We start from the raw sequence: 18,924 nt of genomic DNA, 5'->3' as shown, positions 1-18,924 counted from the left end.
AAATTATTGGCTCGTTTTTGGAAAATGTCCAAGAAGGGTTATTGTGTTAGTGGAGCGAATGTCAAGAAGTATGGCAAGATAAATATGTCAATGAACGCATAGAATGCGGAACGAATAGAATCTTAATTACGGAGGAGAGAAGTGGGATCAAAACTTTTAGTCGACTTACACAAGGTATACTAAAATATAGATTGAACTAGACTTCCTGAGGCTACTGCCTTGGGGCGTATTTACGACCAAGTCAGGTCGCTTGGTTAGGAAACGCAGTAAAACCAATTTACATTTGTCAACACAAGGATACACGTACGCATTGAAAATTGGCCTAGACGCTCCGAATTCAGAGAGTAACGTCATTCAGAGACAACCACTCCGCCTGACCTGAGCCAAGACGTTAGAAGATATGGCAAAGTTCAGTGCCAGCTTTACGAGATTCATTTTAATTCCTGCGCCTTGAAATTCTAGTCTTTAAAAAGGGCTCTCCAACTATATACGAAGGTAGGGGCTATTCATGCCCGTGCCACCTCTTGGGTGGCTTAATCTTTATCATATACGAAACTTTCACCTCTGTAGGTGCCACAGCTGCCCCTACTCCCAACCTTCGTTCCAAAAAGATTTCAAACTATAGTACGATATAATTTTTAACCAACGTTTATAGTAGCTTGTAGTCATCACTAATGCAATCGAAGTTTTAAAATAAAGCACCTGAATTGTTCAACTGTCCCATCCCCAGTTATGTTTACAAGGCGGGTTACCCGGCTGTACCCTGGTCTATCCTCAGTCTCCATTAGTTCCTTATCTATCTTTCCCTATCCCCACTCAACTTTATACCAAGATGCTTCAGGAAGTGCCGGACCAACCAGGCTGTGGTGGATATGTGGGCCTGCAGGCCGCTCCAAGCAACAGCCTGGTGGACCAAACTCTCACAAGTCAAGTCTGGTTGGGGAGTAGAAGAACTCCCAGACCCCCATCCAGGTACAATCCAGGTAACGCCGAGAGGGCGAGGGAATAAGGGTTCTCCATTCCCACCCACCCTAATTTCTTAGTCCAATAGAACCTATCCCCGACCAGCCTATGTCGGTCCCATGCCCCCTCCCCCAGAAGGATTCCGAATGCAAAGTCGAGTGAGGCTAGACTGCAGCCTTGGACAAATAGAGGAAGTCAATTCGTGCTGTAGCGTGTATTCTCGTCACTTGACCAACTAACCTCCCCACTCTCACTTGTAAAGTATTTATCAACAAGTCGTACTTGTTGATAAACGTACGTAGTCGTAGATAAGTCGTAGATAAACGTAGATAAGTCGTACGTAAATCACTAGAATACTACACTAGCTACCAGGGATTACCAAGAGCAAACGCCTTGCATACTCACACTAAAGTATTAAATTGCACGATGCGTCACTGAGCATTACGACAAATTAAGCAATAAACGTAGAGGTTCGTCATTAATACAGTCAAACTGAAGTGCTTAAAATTAAATACGAATAAATTATTCCAAAAGCAAAGTCCATGTAACAGTATGTAGCACATCTAATACTGTGTCCAAAGTGGGAGTCTAGATGCTTGGGGCTAGCTTCACCAAACTTTGCATTGGGAATGGTCTGAGGTACTGGATGTACATAGGATGTTTGGGGTATACCCAAGTAAAACACATTCCAGAAATTTAGCATTTATAAACACCCCCCACCAAGGCCATTTTCAAGGAGTGAAATATCAGACATGAATTTCCTATATTTTTTAGTGATCGTTGTTTGTCGTTTCAGATTTAGCTCCTCAGGACGAAGTGTCCATGTAGCACGGGCTATGGCGAGCCCGTAAATTTTAGTGATCGTATTCTACATTTTAGGAATTTTCCGCGTTTCTGTTAATCTGTTAGAGTGGACCCTGGAAACAAACCAAAACTGTCTATTTTCCGCTTGTTACAACTTTTAATAAAGTTGTTAATTCTTGGCTTAACGTGTTTATGACGTATTAGAACGTTGTTACAACTAGTTATATTGGTTGTTATAACTGGTTAGGAGGTGTTAAAACTTGTTCGAACGTTGTACCAACGTCGTAGTTTCGGTGTGTGTTTGGCGGGGAAAGGTTAGAGAAATGGCGTGAGTGACTATCCCGGCCACTGCTATTAGGCTATATACCATATATATATAGGCTAATAGCAGTGGCCTATAAGATATATAGGCTATATATGCAGGCGATGAGTCACAATAACGTGGCTGAAGTATGTTGACCAGACCACACACTAGAAATTGAAGGGACGACGACGTTTCGGTCCGTCCTGGACCATTCTCAAGTCGATTGTGGGAATGTGAGAATGGTCCAGGACAGACCGAAACGTCGTCGTCCCTTCAATTTCTAGTGTGTGTTCTGGTCAACATAGGCTATATATCTTTGCAAAAACCATCAGTATTAAATTGAATAGCTACTTAAGGAGTCTGGTCAGGATTGGCATTCCTAATCTAAACCAAACTGATAAACTAAGGTTTTTCAAAGTAGCTTCTTCGCGACAAAATACAAGACTGGTGTGACCAAGCGTCTGTGGGAGCATACCCATGTCCTACGAGGAAGGCAGAGCCTCCATACAATGAACAAATCCACAAGGGCCGTGACGAGGATTCGAACCTGCGTCCGAGAGCATCCCAGACGCTGCCTTAATCGACTGAGCTACGACATGATAAAGCCTCCATACAATGTTAAAGCTCTGGCAGCTAGACACGACCATGGACCGTCGATAGCAGCCCGTCCTTCTAAGGCTTTCAACGTCAGGAAACACTAAAAGTACCTTTATCATAACCTACCAGAAGACCCAAAACAGACAACTGGACAGTATGTCACTTTCGCGAGTCTCTTCCCGTTTCTAGTACGACAATTTGTGTAATTAGGTAGATTAAACGTCAAAATATGGCATGCTATTAGGAAAACTGGTTGCGACGTGACGTCTCTCCCTCTCTGAAGCCTCATGACCAAACGCGCCGCTTCGCCACCATCTAAAACAACTTTTACTTCAGCGTCTGAAGAGGAGCTTTAAGTATATAGCGCACGCTGGTAATCTATTAATGCTGTAGGCGTAACAAGAAACACGACCCGAAGACGTACCTCCCAACCCCGGTACAAACGCGACTACACTTTCAGTCGAGATACACACGTTGACAACCTGGTCAGGAAACTTAATTTGACGTTACTAGTTACTGCATTTTAACAGCTACAAGTCAAAGATTATAACCTAGTGAAGACCATGTATCCCGAGTCATTTTGTAAACTTACAATTTCGTAGATTTGGAATTTAAAATAGCATTGGGAAAACTGCTTTTAAAGGATTAAAATTTCCAACACTTCAATCTTCCAGAATGACGACATGTGGGAAATGTTCTTACTAGTATGATTAGAATTCATTTATGCTTAATAAACTGAGGATTCCTCCTCTGTTCAGAGATAGTTTTAATCAAAATGCGGAATTATGTATGACAACTCTAGAATTCAGCCAGATCCTTCCTACTTCGATAAGACTATTGAGCTGCTAAACTCGTCTTGTTAAAAGTAGAGAAATAAGAGTTAATACTTTTAAAAGTTCAGCAAATTAATATATTTTTTTCCAGGGATATTCCTGCGCGGGCCCTAAGCCTCTGGCTGGCCCACTGGGCGGGCCCTAAGCCTCTGGCTGGCCCACTGGGCGGGCCCTAAGCCTCTGGCTGGCCCACTGGGCGGGCCCTAAGCCTCTGGCTGGCCCACTGGGCGGGCCCTAAGCCTCTGGCTGGCCCACTGGGCGGGCCCTAAGCCTCTGGCTGGCCCACTGGGCGGGCCCTAAGCCTCTGGCTGGCCCACTGGGCGGGCCCTAAGCCTCTGGCTGGCCCACTAAGTGTTGCTTGTTTCTGTTTTACTTGGGCGGAGTGTGAGTATTTATGACTCGTATGGTCGCTTCAGTAAGATTTTGCCATGTGTTTAACAACTTCTGCTCTGTTGAATCTAAGATGAAATCTTAATGGGTTTGTAACTGTGCACTGTGTTAGATAATGTTCCAGTGGTCTGTCGGGCATTTCTCCAGTGTTGACATTTCCATTATCTTATGATCAGTAATGTAACTATCCCTCCTAATTTAATAATAGCCTCTACGTTGACCCACAAAAGGTTTGGTGTCGAGCTCTCATTACTAAACATGTACCCACACGCAGGTTCCACGAAAAAATATTTTAGGACATTTATGCCGTATTTTGAAGTTCTCTCTAGTTAGCAGTCCACATCAACATCACTTGTCAGACCCCATGCGTACAACCATTTCCGTCTCCCAAATTTTTGTATAATCTGGGCCTGTTTATAGATGCTGTGGTCCAGTCATAGCCATGAAATACCCAATCTCCTAATAATCAAATACTAATCAATAGCTTATTGAATAAATTCGGTGTTACATAATAATTGTAGACTGTGCCAAATTAATAACGTATTCGCCAGCAGGAGTTCGTACCAGGAAGTGGACTCTGGAGGTCGCCATTAATCACGAGGTAGACTAGCATAAGATGTTCAGAAATGAACACTGAATGTTCATCATTCCTGTTATACTCATGATCAAAGGCGTCACTACACATTAATAAATCATGCCAGCAAAGATGTGCAGGTCTACAACAATTCAAATCGGTTACATGTTCAGCCCAATTTAATAACCCACAATCTACTTGAGAATGGTCCAGGACGGACCGAAACGTCGTCGTCCCTTCACTTTCTAGTGTGTGGTCTGGTTAAATTTGCAATAGTTCATGCAGGTACCACATCTAAACGCTTACCATGGCAACTTTTGTTATAGATCGCCTTGATCAGAGCTTCAGTACAGTAGGCTATTGTACAGAAGGCGGGACACACTGAAGAGTCAACTACAATATTATTTAGAGACTACGGAAGCCTTCCTGCACGCTTTATGGCTATAAGTATTCAATTGTCATTATCAACGTTACAGCACTAAGCCATGACGCACTTGCTTACTAAACAAGGACTCGTCGATGCAATTCATTAAAGGACAATAATTAAAAGTGGTCACGTCCAAGGTCCGTGGAACACTTGCTCGACATTGGTCGATATGCCTTGCGCGTTGTGGGGATGATCGCACCGCTCCTGTAAACCAAATGAATTTAAAGTGCTGGGGCAAGATTCACGAAAGCCCTTACGCAAGCACTTACGAACCTGTACATCTTTTCTCAATGTTTGCCGGCTTTGTTTCCAATTATTCAACAGTTAATGAGCTCCGAAGCACCAGGAGGCTGTTTATAACACTAACAGTTGAATGGGAAGTTTCCATGCTTGTAAACTGCTTAATAAATTTAACCAAAGCTGTCAAAGATTGAGGAAAGATATACACGTTTGTAAGTGCTTTCGTGAATCTGACCGCTGCCCCACATCAGGAAAACACCCCCTCCCCCTTTTATTTAATATTTACATCTTAAGACCCGTTTAATAAATGTAACCAAAGCCGTCAAAGATTGAGGAAAGATGTTGTAAACGTTAGTAAGTGCTTTCGTGAATCTAGCTCCAGCAGACTAAAATTTGACGATAAGACAAAGCACGAAAGGTTCCTGTCAAGGGTAGATATGGACCAGATTTAACAGCTCTGGCTTAACAGGGAAGGAAGTGGCCTCGAGCCGGACTGCATTAATGAAGAATACATCACAACAGTCTTGCCTCATCCCGGTGCAGATCAAGAATAAATGTAGTAGCCTACCCATGTCGCCGAACTGCAAAATACACCGAAAACAGATTCATCCAAACCAGATAAGATACAAGCTTCTATAAATTCCAAAAGGTTGCGAGGCTTAAACTTAAAATTTTGCAACCTTCTGCTAAATTTAAGTCTAAATTACCGGCACATTGGGGAAAAAATGGCTTATTAAAATAAGGCGTCAAGCAGTTGGTAATTTGGGTAGACACGTATGATAAGATAGTTTTAACAAACTGGTTAAAACTAACCATCCTATTAAACTACCATCCTAAACTAGTTAGGATAGTAGAGGCGTGTAGTATCACAAGGAAGAAGTCAAGTAAAGGATTTAACCGCAAAAAACCCGCCTTAGAAAATCAAAGATTCCGTAGCCTCGGCACGATTTTTTTTAATTCTGCTCAGAGCGAGATGTCCATGTACCGCGGACCTATGCACAAACATACAGCTTCATTTACACAAGCATCTAGTTCAGCTGCACCTCTGTAATGGTACTGGAGGATAGAGAGAAATATAACGTGCAAAAACCTAGCAGCCGTGCAAAATAAGGCGCTAAGGAGAGCAGCAAAACACCACCCACCATTTAATCAGGCAATTCAGGAACGCCTGAACGAACTATGAAATTAGGGCAATAGGGACAATAATCTAGGGGAAGTTAATTTATACTAGTCAAGTCCTACCCGTATGCAGATGAGTCACAATAACGTGGCTGAAATATGTTGACCAGACCACACACTAGAAAGTGAAGGGACGACGACGTTTCGGTCCGTCCTGGACCATTCACAAGTCGATTGTGGATCATTCTCAAGTCCTCAAATCCTAACCGTATGGTTTCCTGTCGTCACACAGGAAGCCCTATGGGAGTACCCACTGGCCACGACCGGCCTTACACAGGAAGCTGGCTTCAAGGTTATTCCTATGTCACGATTTTCTTACTTTGAAAGGGAAGGAATATCTAGAAAGACGGAAAAGTTTTGATAACTAGAAACCACAGCAGTGGCATCCCACATTGTGACTATGGCTTTTGATAAGTTTGCTTTGTTCAAGTACGGTTATCGAGACGATAATATACATCTCAAAGGGATAGAGTAGTTTAGGCTATTTCTATCCTCTTTTTTGGTTCGTTGTGCTCACGAAACGTTAAATGGGTCGACGTATTTATTCAGAAATCCTTGGACTCATTTTCCTAGATTTGAAGATGGGTCGTGTCCTATTACGCTTAAGGTCATAGCACATAAGGGGATTTATCAATTTTCTTCCATTGCACAAATGAAAAATTTAGTGTAGTCTATTTTACCCAGTTAAATTCCCATTTTGCAATGAAGTTACATAGGCTACAAGAGCTTTCCACTGCTGTATCATGTCTGGTTTATTCTTGCTCTTGACCAGTTTAATAAACAATATTCTGTCTCGCTTTATCTACTGCTTTGGAGCTCCTGGTTGACCAGACTACCAACCAGGAGACCGGGCCGCGGGGCCTTTGATCCCCGGAACCTCCATATGGTACACACGAGGTGGGTAGCTCATTTGACGAGGGTTACAGCCCAGCTCCTGTGCCAGGCAAGTCCACTACGGGCTCACCATAGCCCGTGCTACTTTGGAACTTTTGTTCTAAGTAGCCGAGTCTAAAACCATCATTTGACGAGACGCCACTAAAGGGGTCATATTCATCACACGTCTTTGCATAGTCCTAATACAAGAGATTTGACTGTCTTATATGTAATGGAGAAATTCAGGAGTTGTATAGGGTATTTTTCCTCGACAAAACTGAACATTTTACTACTAATAACAGATGTTCATAATGGTGATAGATTGTAACTAGCTAAATGAATTGTGGGGTTCAGTCCCTGAGCCCATTGTGCCTCTAACCCTTTCCACTACCGCGCACAAGACGGAAGATGGGTATGGGGTACATAATAAATGAACTGAACTAACTGCTGATAGGAACATTAACTTCTGTTCACTGGGGTGCTGAACAGAACATTCTTCTAGGATTTCGCCATGCCTCCCTGTAAGGTATAACTAGGATCTTATCTATTTAGCACGAGAACAATTAAGAGCGCTTTGTTTCATTTGATTCTCAGTTGGTACGAGTTTCTGCTTTTATATGTCAAATCTCTAATATATTTTTGTAGAGATGTCATCGTGGCAGCTTCAACATTTCAGTTATCCTTAATCTACTGAAGTTTCGTACGAGATCTACTGAAGTTGGTTATTTTCCTCTTCAGCAAAGAAAGATTTCACAGATTTTGTTAAGTTCGGCGGTAAATTTGTGCAATTACTTGTGTGGGAACTTTAATAATTGAGGACTATTTTCCTAGTAGCCATTTTATATTTTAATATACAATTTATTTGCTAGTCTTTTATACCATTTCCAAATGCACCCGCGAAATTTAATTAGCAAGTGCTAGGCTTCAGCTTGATCGAGGAATTTGAGCATTTACCGCCTACAAGCTTAACATGAGCATCAAGTCTCTCGTTACAAAACTTTGGAGCAAGTTTGCATCTATGTCGATATCACTTTCAGTAGGTTTGTCTACACTTTACTAGCTACATAAACGAGAACGTTATTGTTAAACTATTTTCAGCTATGCGAATAGAGATTATCAAGCTTAGCAGTCCCCGGTGGCGTAGTGATAATACACTCGCCTGACATTCTGCGAGCCCTTGTCCTGGGTTCGTATCCTGGCCGGGGAGGATTTACTGGGCGCTAATCTTTAACTGCATCCTCTGTTCACCCAGCAGTTAAGTCGGTACCTGGTAGTTAAACGATTTGGCGAATCTTATTCCAGGGAACATAGGATTTAGGACCTGCCCGAAACGCTATGTATGCAAGAGGGTATACAAGAACTCTGTATATATATAAATAAATTAAGTTTTTAGTAATATGGAACTATTGTAAGCGTGTTTTGGTATCTGGGAAGACACCTGGACCAGTTTATTTGGACAAGCCTATTATTAAGGCCTCGTTTGAACACCTAGGCAAGGCATGTATGCTTTGCTAAAGTCACAGAAACCAAAGATATATAAAGTTTTATAAAGTATCATTGGCTTAGCACCCCTACGAGCTGTAGAACAACGTATACGTTATATTTGGTAAGCAACAGTAAGGTGTTCACAGTATATGAAACTTGCGTCAATGTCTCTTCGAGACCTTGGTTAAGTCAAGCTAATTAGACAATTTAGTTTGCATCCAGTAGGTTAAAAAATTTTAATCTCTTATGCACTAAACCTATCCCATTTATCCCCAGAAAACTGGGGATAAATGGTCAGAGCTTCAAGTATTTATTTTTGAATTCAAACTTTTGAACGCTGTGACGGTTTTAAATTCAGTTAAGTTTCCCCTTATCCGCATCAGCGATGCAGTCAATATACTGCTAGTTAACATTTAATCAGGTCTACATCAGCGGGTGGTACAAATATATAGTAGTGTGCTGATGCTGGACGAGTCATGGACACTGTTCATCTGGCATGGTAGCATTATTATGAACGGAATAACCAAAGCAAAGATAAAACCGACAGCGGATAGTGACGTGACGTCACGTCCCGCCTACAGTAACGGCGCGCCTGATTGGTGGAATGCGATGGCGTGAGGGTACACGCCCAAGAATAAATCTTGGCACCCTATATGCAATCAACAGGTAGCAGCACTTTATACCAAATTGCAATACATTCAAATTACTCTACCAATAAATCTACTTTAATTGATCGACTGTACAAATTTGTAATCTTAGTTTAGAAACCCGCTATCTCTGACGCCTCGCGGTGGAATCTGGAGCAAATGGGGGGGGGGGGGGAGAAACAATTGAACAAAATCTGCCAAGAATAGTTACTGACACATGGACATTGACACGAACAAGTGCCGGAGCAACCTGGTAGTGGCAGGTATGTGGGCCTGCGGGCCACTCCAAGCAACAGCCTGGTGGACCAAGCTCAAGTCAAGCCTAGCCTGCGGGCTGCTCCAAGCAACAGCCTGGTGGACCAAACTCTCACAAGTCAAGCCTGGCCTCGGGCCGGGCTTGGGGAGTATAAGAACTCCCAGAACCCCATTAACCAGGTATATGTGGGCCTGCGGGCCGCTCCAAGCAACAGCCTGGTGGACCAAACTCTCACAAGTCAAGCCTGGCCTGCGGGCCGCTCCAAGCAACAGCCTGGTGGACCAAGCTCTCAAGTCAAGCCTAGCCTCGGGCGAAGAATTCACAGGGAACCCATCAAGGTACAACAGATTGTACTCTATCCCTCCACAATCTGACGAGATTGTCAATTAAGATGCCCAACCAGCTACGACAAACCTAGTTTTAATATTTTTATATGACAGTCAATTTAACCAAGAGCTTCGCATCTAAGAGCTAAAAAATGTCAAAGTTTGTCCAGCAATATCTGCGCTACTGCGTTTCAGTTCCCCTTGTCGACTATGGCGGGTGCGTGACCGCAATCACAGCACCTTATACCAATGTCTGAACTTTTTGACGCTCCCATATTAATGGCGCCCATATTAATATGGGTGCCAACAGGAGACCCAGTTGACGTCAAATGCCCAACCTACGTCACACTGTCCAAAATACCCTATGAAGGCCACTAGCCCATGTAGCCAACAGTTGCTTAAGTGCTCCTATTAACAGATTAATTATTTACTCTATGTTACAGGTTAATTAATTAATTTAAGTCACTTGGAAGTTAAACACTGTTATCCATTTGGTTTTTTGAACCAAGCTGATTACAGCTGATTAAAATACGGGAGAGGACGTTTATCAAATTCACTAAGATTTTATATCCTGTTTACATACAGTAATTGCAATAATGTGGGCTATTTATTTATTTTATTTATTTATTTATTTATGCATATACAAGAATGTACATAAGGAATGTGAGGATACAAATATGGTAATTACAGTCTTGTAAAGCCACTAGCACGCGCAGCGTTTCGGGCAGGTCCTTAATCTAAGAAAATTTTAAGGAGGTAAATACTTGCAAAATTTATAGAAAAAAAAATGATAACAGATTACATGGAATGAAAAAAAAAAAAGATGAGAGAAAATTATAGGTACAGTATATTAAAGCACATAGGTAGCTATGATTGATTGCAATGACAGCTTAAAATGGTAGTTGACAACAAATTGGTAGGCACAATACAGCAGAAATCTTATATTTATTTACGTAATTCACAATTATAAAAGAGGTAGAATTTGGTACTTTTGAATGTAGACAAACCGTAAGTATGTATTAATGTTGCTAATGATAACCTAACCTAACCTAAGCCTAATACATGCTATCCGGGGCCTAATATAATAGACATTTTCTATACTAAGTCTTGGTGTATTCAAGTTTGGTATTTATTCATTTTTTTCCCGGACAAAGAATTTAATACTATTCACTCTAATCTAACTGTCCATTGTCAATATACGCACAATGGTCCTATAGTTATTACAAGTACAATCTCTAGACAGGAGGTTCGGTTTATGTAAATAATATACAAAATACAAACATTAAAGCGAAATTTTATCGTGAAGAATCGCTATCGTATCCAAGTGGTTGGGCACCATTCCTTTCCCCCGTCCCATCCCAAATCGTTATCCTGACCCCTTTCCCAGTGCTGTATAGTCGTAATGGCTTGGCGCTTTCCCCCGATTACACTTCATAACATGAAGGTCTGCTCGTTCAATAAATTTTAAACTATTCAAATATATGCAACACCCCTAATCCTTGACGCAGGTACCTTGATAAAAGATAAGCATATAACTGCTTATTTCTTGAGGTTATCTTGAGATGATTTCGGGGCTTTTAGTGTCCCCGCGGCCCGGTCCTCGACCAGGCCTCCACCCCCAGGAAGCAGCCCGTGACAGCTGACTAACACCCAGGTACCTATTTACTGCTAGGTAACAGGGGCATTCAGGGTGAAAGAAACTTTGCCCATTTGTTTCTGCCTCGTGCGGGAATCGAACCCGCGCCACAGAATTACGAGTTCTGCGCGCTATCCACCAGGCTACGAGGCCCCTATTTAATATGACTTACACCGTAACTGTGAGCACTGTAGTGCTGGCGACCAGTACCCCTGCAAATTGGGCGAGAACATTACACCATATTACTGCGAAATTGTTCTTGGCAATAAATATGAACATTTCTATAAAATGTAGCACCCCAATCACCCCCTACGACCCCCCCCTTGCCTAGCCCCTTAGGGTGGACGGTAGAGCGACGGTCTCGCATCATGCAGGTCGGCGTTCAATCCCCGACCGTCCACAAGTGGTTGGGCACCATTCCTTTTCCCCCCCGTCCCATCCCAAATCGTTATCCTGACCCCTTCCCAGTGCTATAGAGTCTAATGGCTTTGCGCTTTCCCCCTGATAGTCCCCCCCCCCCCCCGAGTGTGGGGGTGCAAGAAGCTTTACCAATCCTTACGGTCCACTCTAGCTTGTTATAAAGCTAGGTCAAGCTATGATCACGTGAAGCAAAATACAATATCCAATTACACGACACTAGAAAAAAATCCCATAACTAAAATAAGATTCTCTGAATAGTACTGACCAGAGACCGATATTGCCCATTGCAAATATGACCTTTTATGACAAATTTGCAACCCGTTCTCGCAAATTTAATAAGTCAGTATTGACTTATTAAATATGTGCATAGGTGACATACTTAACACAATAGATACCCTTAAAAAGATTCATAGAAAACACCGACTTACCTAACCTACTTAGTAGGTTAAGATAAGCATCTTATTGCTTCGTAATTACAATTATTACCTAACCTATAATAGGTATAGGTTAAGTAATAATTGTAATTACGAAGCAATAAGATGCTTATCTTAAGATACTAACAAGGTTAGGTAAGGTCGGTGTTTTCTATGAATCTTTTTAAGGGTATCTATTATGTTTAGTATATCACCTATGCACGTAGTTAATAAGTCAATATTGACTTTACGAATTTGCGAGAACGGGTTGCAAATTTGCCAACCATTCTATAACTTAGAACCTTTAGAGAACTTCACATCAGCCAATAGAGATTATAGAGAACGCTTTAGGGGGAACTATCACTGATCTATGCAGTCAATGAGCCACAATAACGTGGCTGAAGATATGCTTTATAGTTTGGGCAACATATGATGAACAATGAACAAATCCACAAGGGCCGTGACGAGGATTCGAACCTACGTCAGAGAGCATCCCAGACGCTGCCTTAACCGACTGAGCTACGACATTGGAAAAAAGAATTGAAACCAGAAGTTCTACTGAACTTACTTGGATCCTGCAGCCTCTCCGAGACAAACCAGGGTTTTACACAACTCCCCCCTGCACTCGAACTATGTCAATAGGCCGGTATATCTCTTCGCCCTTACTTCATTACACACTAATCACAATAGCATGTTTACCAGACCACACACTAGAAGGTGAAGAGAAGACGTTTCGGTCCGTCCTGGACCATTCTCAAGTCCATCCTCCTGAGAATCTACTTGAGAATGGTCCAGGACGGACCGAAACGTCGTCGTCCCTTCTTCTAGTGTGGTCTGGTCAACATACTTCAGCCACGTTATTGTGACTCATCGCCTGCACAATAGCATGATGCATCAAATGAACAAATAATGAATAATGACGTTTCGGTCCGTCTGGGACCATTATAAACCTGACCATTATGAAGTAAAACACTAATGGTCCAAGACTGACCGAAACGTCGTTTCTCACTCTTCTGACGTTGTTAAAGATTCGCTACCCGATTCAAAGTTCCAAGTAGCACGGGCTATGGTGAGCCCGTACTTTATATTAATTTTAAAGTGTGGTGTGGTCATCACTGCTGTTCTACGCCCACCACGATCATAAACTAAAAGGTGTACAATGAAATTAATCCTTACGGTCACTCACGCTTTTACGTAATAACATCAAATCGTGAGGTAAAGTGCACCAAATGCAGCATTGCGGAATTGAGTTGCAAGCCTCGTGCTGCTCTTGATAAGTCACAAAATGAGTATTAAAACAATTGCCAACTTTTATATTAATTGCGTATATTTATAAATGCGTCAGCGCTCGGCATACGACACTTGTCCACAGGCAGTGACGTCCCCGTCCTATATTAAGGTGCACGACGATGTGTCTGAAGTAATCCATCTTGCATGAAAAAATAAATCTTTTTAAATACTCTTTTAACCCTCCGTATTCCACTATTTTAGTTTCCCAACCGTCATTCGTCCTCCACGACCCTCCACCAAGACTGAAGTCGCATAACACGTTAAACCTAAATGCTCTCGACATTTCATTATATTCATGCTCTGCTTCCACTGTCAAAGGTGGCCCGTATATAAACTTAATAGATTATCTTTCAATTCATACTAGTTCTTTTAAGCTACTTTTTATCCCCATGTGACGAGGCATTTTATATTTCCGGACAGATTGTCACTTTTCTTCCTTGTCTAATCTGTATCATACAGTGAAGGGATTTACGATATTTAGCTAATGGTTACCAGTTTTCTACATTCATCCACGTTTGTTACACCAATAATATCTAGTGTTCTTGTGCAGACAAGAACATTTAGTTGTAATGCGTATAGAGATTTATTTGCGTAGCACTAAGGTTAGTGTTGAGGCCTGTCTCCCTCTGTTTTTAAACCCTCTTTCGTCCCTAGAGATGACATTTGTCGGAAAAATCGACACATTGACTAATTGCGTTGAAACATTATGTTGTATAAGGTATAGCGGTAGTTAATAGCGCAGCCCGCTATTAAGGTTCAGTCCGTCCTTCTAAGGTTTCTTAACATCAAGAAACCTCAATTTAAAATGCTTTCTTCTAACCTACCAGAGGACCCAAAACAGAAAACGGGACACTACGTCACTTTCGCCAGCCGCGAAATGATACGTTTTGGAGGACAGGTTTAATAGCCTTCCACTATGTACGAGCTGCCTCATATGGGCCAATAGGCCTTCCCCAGTTACCTTTGTTCTAATGTTCACTCAAGTTGCAAAGGATAAAGGCATTTCGCCCGTGTAAATAAAAGGGTAAACAAGCCATATGCACTCGCCTAATTATGTTTGCGGGGGTTGAGCTCTGGCTCTTTAGTCCCGCCTCTCAACTGTCAATCAACTGAACATATATAACAATGTTCCGAGAACACTAGAAATCACTTAGACTGGAACAGAACTTTCTTCATTAGTAATAGTTTCTAAAAAACGTCTAGATTCTGCTTGATTAGCAAATTTATTATTTTCTTACTGTACAAAATCATAAATCTAAGTATATATTTTTTAAATTACACCTCGAATCCAACCGTTTTAAGCCACATTTAAATTGGGTCCACATGTCCACACTAGGGACTAGGCTAGGCCAAAATAGGCCTAAAATTGGCAAAAAACTATGCAGATAAGATACTTTTAAACTTCACCTTAAAACTTTTCAACTTTTTTACCACTAGGCGTCAAAGATTTTGCAATAATTCCCAGTTAAATTTAGAACTCACTTCTCCATTTCCCTCAAAGTTCTGCTTGCTTTGAATTAATTTACCAAGAAAAAGTAACTTTGTAAATTAGCAACTTTATTAAACTTAAGATTAGAGTTATTTTATATTTAGCTACTCAGAACGAAATATCCAAGTAGCCCGGGCTATGGTGATCCCGTAATATAAGCTTAAGAGGGCTGGCACAGTGACCCAGTAAACCAGGCTAAGCATCGATTTATCTTTACCTGAGGTGGCGACTGAATTTTCTGTAGCGAGAGGATGGCGAAGCAGACATGCCATGCTTCAGTAGTCTGCTGTCTCTGCTCTCTATCGTCGCTCTGGGCAAGCCTAGTACTTTACATATACAAGATGCACAGGAAAAATCACAACTTGACCGAATTGGATCAAAGTTAAAACAGTATCTAGATTAGGATTTCAGTTTCAATAACTTTTCCCCGCATTAGCAAGAACACAGTCTCCAGGGCGACTGAAAACAAAGCCGTATTTAACTTATCGATTACTACCAAAAAATTGGGACAAATTGGCCTTAGTTCGGCACCACAGGGCTGTTATCTTGGCCTAAAGTTCTACAGGTGGTAGAAGAAGATCACCATCCAGTGTTCCCCTGTACACGATCCTCCACAGACTGGTGGTACGACGACCGTGAATACATTATACTGCCTGGTGTAGCGTGTGTCCAGCTACCGCGCGCGCCCTCACGCTACCCCTCCCATGAATGTACATTGGTGGAGGGGGTATTCATTTGTGCTTGCGGGGGGTTGAGCTCTGGCTCTTTGGGTGTGTGTGGGGGGGGGTGTATACATACACGTGTACTCACCTAGTTGTGTTTGCGGGGGTTGAGCTCTGGCTCTTTGGGTGTGTGTGGGGGGGGGGGTGTATACATACACGTGTACTCACCTAGTTGTGTTTGCGGGGGTTGAGCTCTGGCTCTTTGGGTGTGTGTGGGGGGGGGGGGGTGTATACATACACGTGTACTCACCTAGTTGTGTTTGCGGGGGTTGAGCTCTGGCTCTTTGGGTGTGTGTGGGGGGGGGGTGTATACATACACGTGTACTCACCTAGTTGTGTTTGCGGGGGTTGAGCTCTGGCTCTTTGGGTGTGTGTGGGGGGGGGGGGTGTATACATACACGTGTACTCACCTAGTTGTGTTTGCGGGGGTTGAGCTCTGGCTCTTTGGGTGTGTGGGGGGGGGTGTATACATACACGTGTACTCACCTAGTTGTGTTTGCGGGGGTTGAGCTCTGGCTCTTTGGGTGTGTGGGGGGGGGTGTATACATACACGTGTACTCACCTAGTTGTGTTTGCGGGGGTTGAGCTCTGGCTCTTTGGGTGTGTGGGGGGGGGTGTATACATACACGTGTACTCACCTAGTTGTGTTTGCGGGGGTTGAGCTCTGGCTCTTTGGGTGTGTGTGTGGGGGGGGGGGGTGTATACATACACGTGTACTCACCTAGTTGTGTTTGCGGGGGTTGAGCTCTGGCTCTTTGGGTGTGTGTGGGGGGGGGTGTATACATACACGTGTACTCACCTAGTTGTGTTTGCGGGGGTTGAGCTCTGGCTCTTTGGGTGTGTGTGGGGGGGTGTATACATACACGTGTACTCACCTAGTTGTGTTTGCGGGGGTTGAGCTCTGGCTCTTTGGGTGTGTGGGGGGGGGGGGGTGTATACATACACGTGTACTCACCTAGTTGTGTTTGCGGGGGTTGAGCTCTGGCTCTTTGGTCCCGCCTCTCAACCGTCAATCAACAGGTGTACAGATTCCCCCCACATATACATACGTGTGTCTGTATATGTGGGGGGGGGGGGGCCGGTTGGAATTTCATTACACCTTAGTAAATGCACATTAATGATGCTATATAAAGACACCAGCACTATGTAGGCTAGACTTAAATATTTAAGTTTGTAGGCTAGATTAGCATAGCACTACAATCACCTTCTGTGGTTGATTGTTCAACAAATCGCCGAATTATATGCTTAACTGATCTCTAACCCTATCCCTGGAGGACAGAAGAAAATGTATATATGCTAATTAGCATTGTAAATCTATGAAAAAAACTAATCACAAGAGCTAGGATATCACAGCTAAATTCATGGTCTGAACCGCTTTTTTAAATGCAAAAAAATTCATGCTTCAGTTTCTCAAAATTTTTCGATTTAGACAGTTGACAGCTTAATTGATCTAGTAGATACCATGGCCTATAATGGCCAGTGCTGTAAAAACAATTATGCCTATTGCTAGAACAAACTCAAGTTAATAAACTGTCGAGGGTTGCAGGCGGCATGATTTAACCCATTTACGGGTCTAACGAAACCTGTACATCTCTCCTTACTCTTAGCGACTGTGCTTATTAACCAAAACGGTTTTAATCCTGAAAGGAATATTAAATCAAGGAACCATGATTGAGGAAAGATGTAGACGTTTCAAAAGCGTTTAATAAAAATTACAAATAGAGATACTTAACACATTTAAGTACACCTGCATTTGAGCAGCTACCATAGGCTATATGAAGGGGAATGCATTGTCAAATCTCTAACTACGTGATGCTAAAAATCTCCATTAGACCATAAGAACATAACAAAGGTAAGTGTAGAAGGCCTATTGGCCCATACGAGGCAGCTCCTATCTATGACCACCCAATCCCACTCGTATACTTGTCCAACCCAATCCATCACACGGGATGGTTAGTCATACACAGGAATGTGGTCAGTCAGCACTGGCAGACTCTGGGTGCATTATGAGGACATCAAGAACACGAGAGTGAATAAATCTCTCGTGTGAATTAGAAGAGAATGCAAGAACTATTTACCGTTGCATTTAAAATATGCACGTTCCGTATCATACCGTATAGGCAGGCGAGGAGTCACAATAACGTGGTTAAAGTTGACCAGACCACACACTAGAATGTGAAGGGACGACGACGTTTCGGTCCGTCCTGGACCATTCTCAAGTCGATTGACCAGTCTACAATCGACTTGAGAATGGTCCAGGACAGACTGAAACGTCGTCGTCCCTTCACCTAGTGTGTGATCTGGTCAACATACCGTATAGGGTTTTTTAACCTTTCCCAGAACTTTCACATAAGCATTACACAAATTAAGCCTGATTGCTTATTTAGGCTCTGAGAATAGTTTAGTCTTTATGCCTATTTAGTACACTAACAGTACAAACCACCATATTATCTCATCCATAGTAGCAAGAGGTACTAGTCATATTGGAGGATGTGTTTAGCAACGCGAAACCTAGACAAACCCAATACAATAACTTAAACCTGCTTAAACTTATTTAACCAAGACGGAATTTGTAGATTCTGGGTAGCATAGGTCCATTTCCTGCCCTATTTCCTGCCGGAAACGCTTTGCGTAATAGTGGCTTTAGGCATTGTATGTACCTTACCCGAATAAATCTATATTTATTTTTAACAGCGCGGAGCATTTGAGAGTAGCAAATGTAAGCAGTTCTCTAGGAATGAACTGGAGAAAGCAACTGCTACTTTAAACTACGACTGTTTATAGACTGGAACTTTCCATCCTAATTTTATTTTCCTACTATGACCAATACCTGATCAACCAGGCTGTGATTCTTACGTCAGGCTGCGAGCAGCCGCGTCCAACAGCCTGGTTGGACGAACCAAACCCCCACATTGTATATATTTTTTTTTTTTTTTTTTTTTTATTTTTTTATTTTTTTTTTTTTTTGAGATATACAGAAGAGTTGTTACATTCTTGTACAGCCACTAGTACGCGTAGCGTTTCGGGCAAGTCCTTAATCCTATGGTCCCTGGAAT

General features: G+C 42.4%; 1 protein-coding gene across 4 annotated transcripts in view; it reads right to left on the bottom strand.

Annotated features, from left to right (window-relative positions):
* The window catches only part of bgm (acyl-CoA synthetase bubblegum family member 1), a 151,389-nt gene that overhangs the window by 23,598 nt on the left and 108,867 nt on the right, over positions 1 to 18,924 (bottom strand). The window contains exon 1 of one of the 4 annotated variants that reach the window (XM_069312701.1): positions 15,364 to 15,428. The exons of the other annotated variants lie outside the window; for them this stretch is intronic. Within the exon in view, the coding sequence (XP_069168802.1) occupies positions 15,364 to 15,413 (50 nt within the window). The 5' untranslated portion in view covers positions 15,414 to 15,428. Of the gene's footprint in view, positions 1 to 15,363; positions 15,429 to 18,924 lie in introns of those variants that run through there. 4 annotated transcript variants of the gene reach the window in all.

This window comes from Procambarus clarkii, chromosome 73 (assembly GCF_040958095.1).
Source record: "Procambarus clarkii isolate CNS0578487 chromosome 73, FALCON_Pclarkii_2.0, whole genome shotgun sequence".
Classification (NCBI taxonomy): Eukaryota; Metazoa; Arthropoda; class Malacostraca; order Decapoda; family Cambaridae; genus Procambarus; species Procambarus clarkii.
This window is presented reverse-complemented; position numbering and strand designations above follow the sequence as displayed.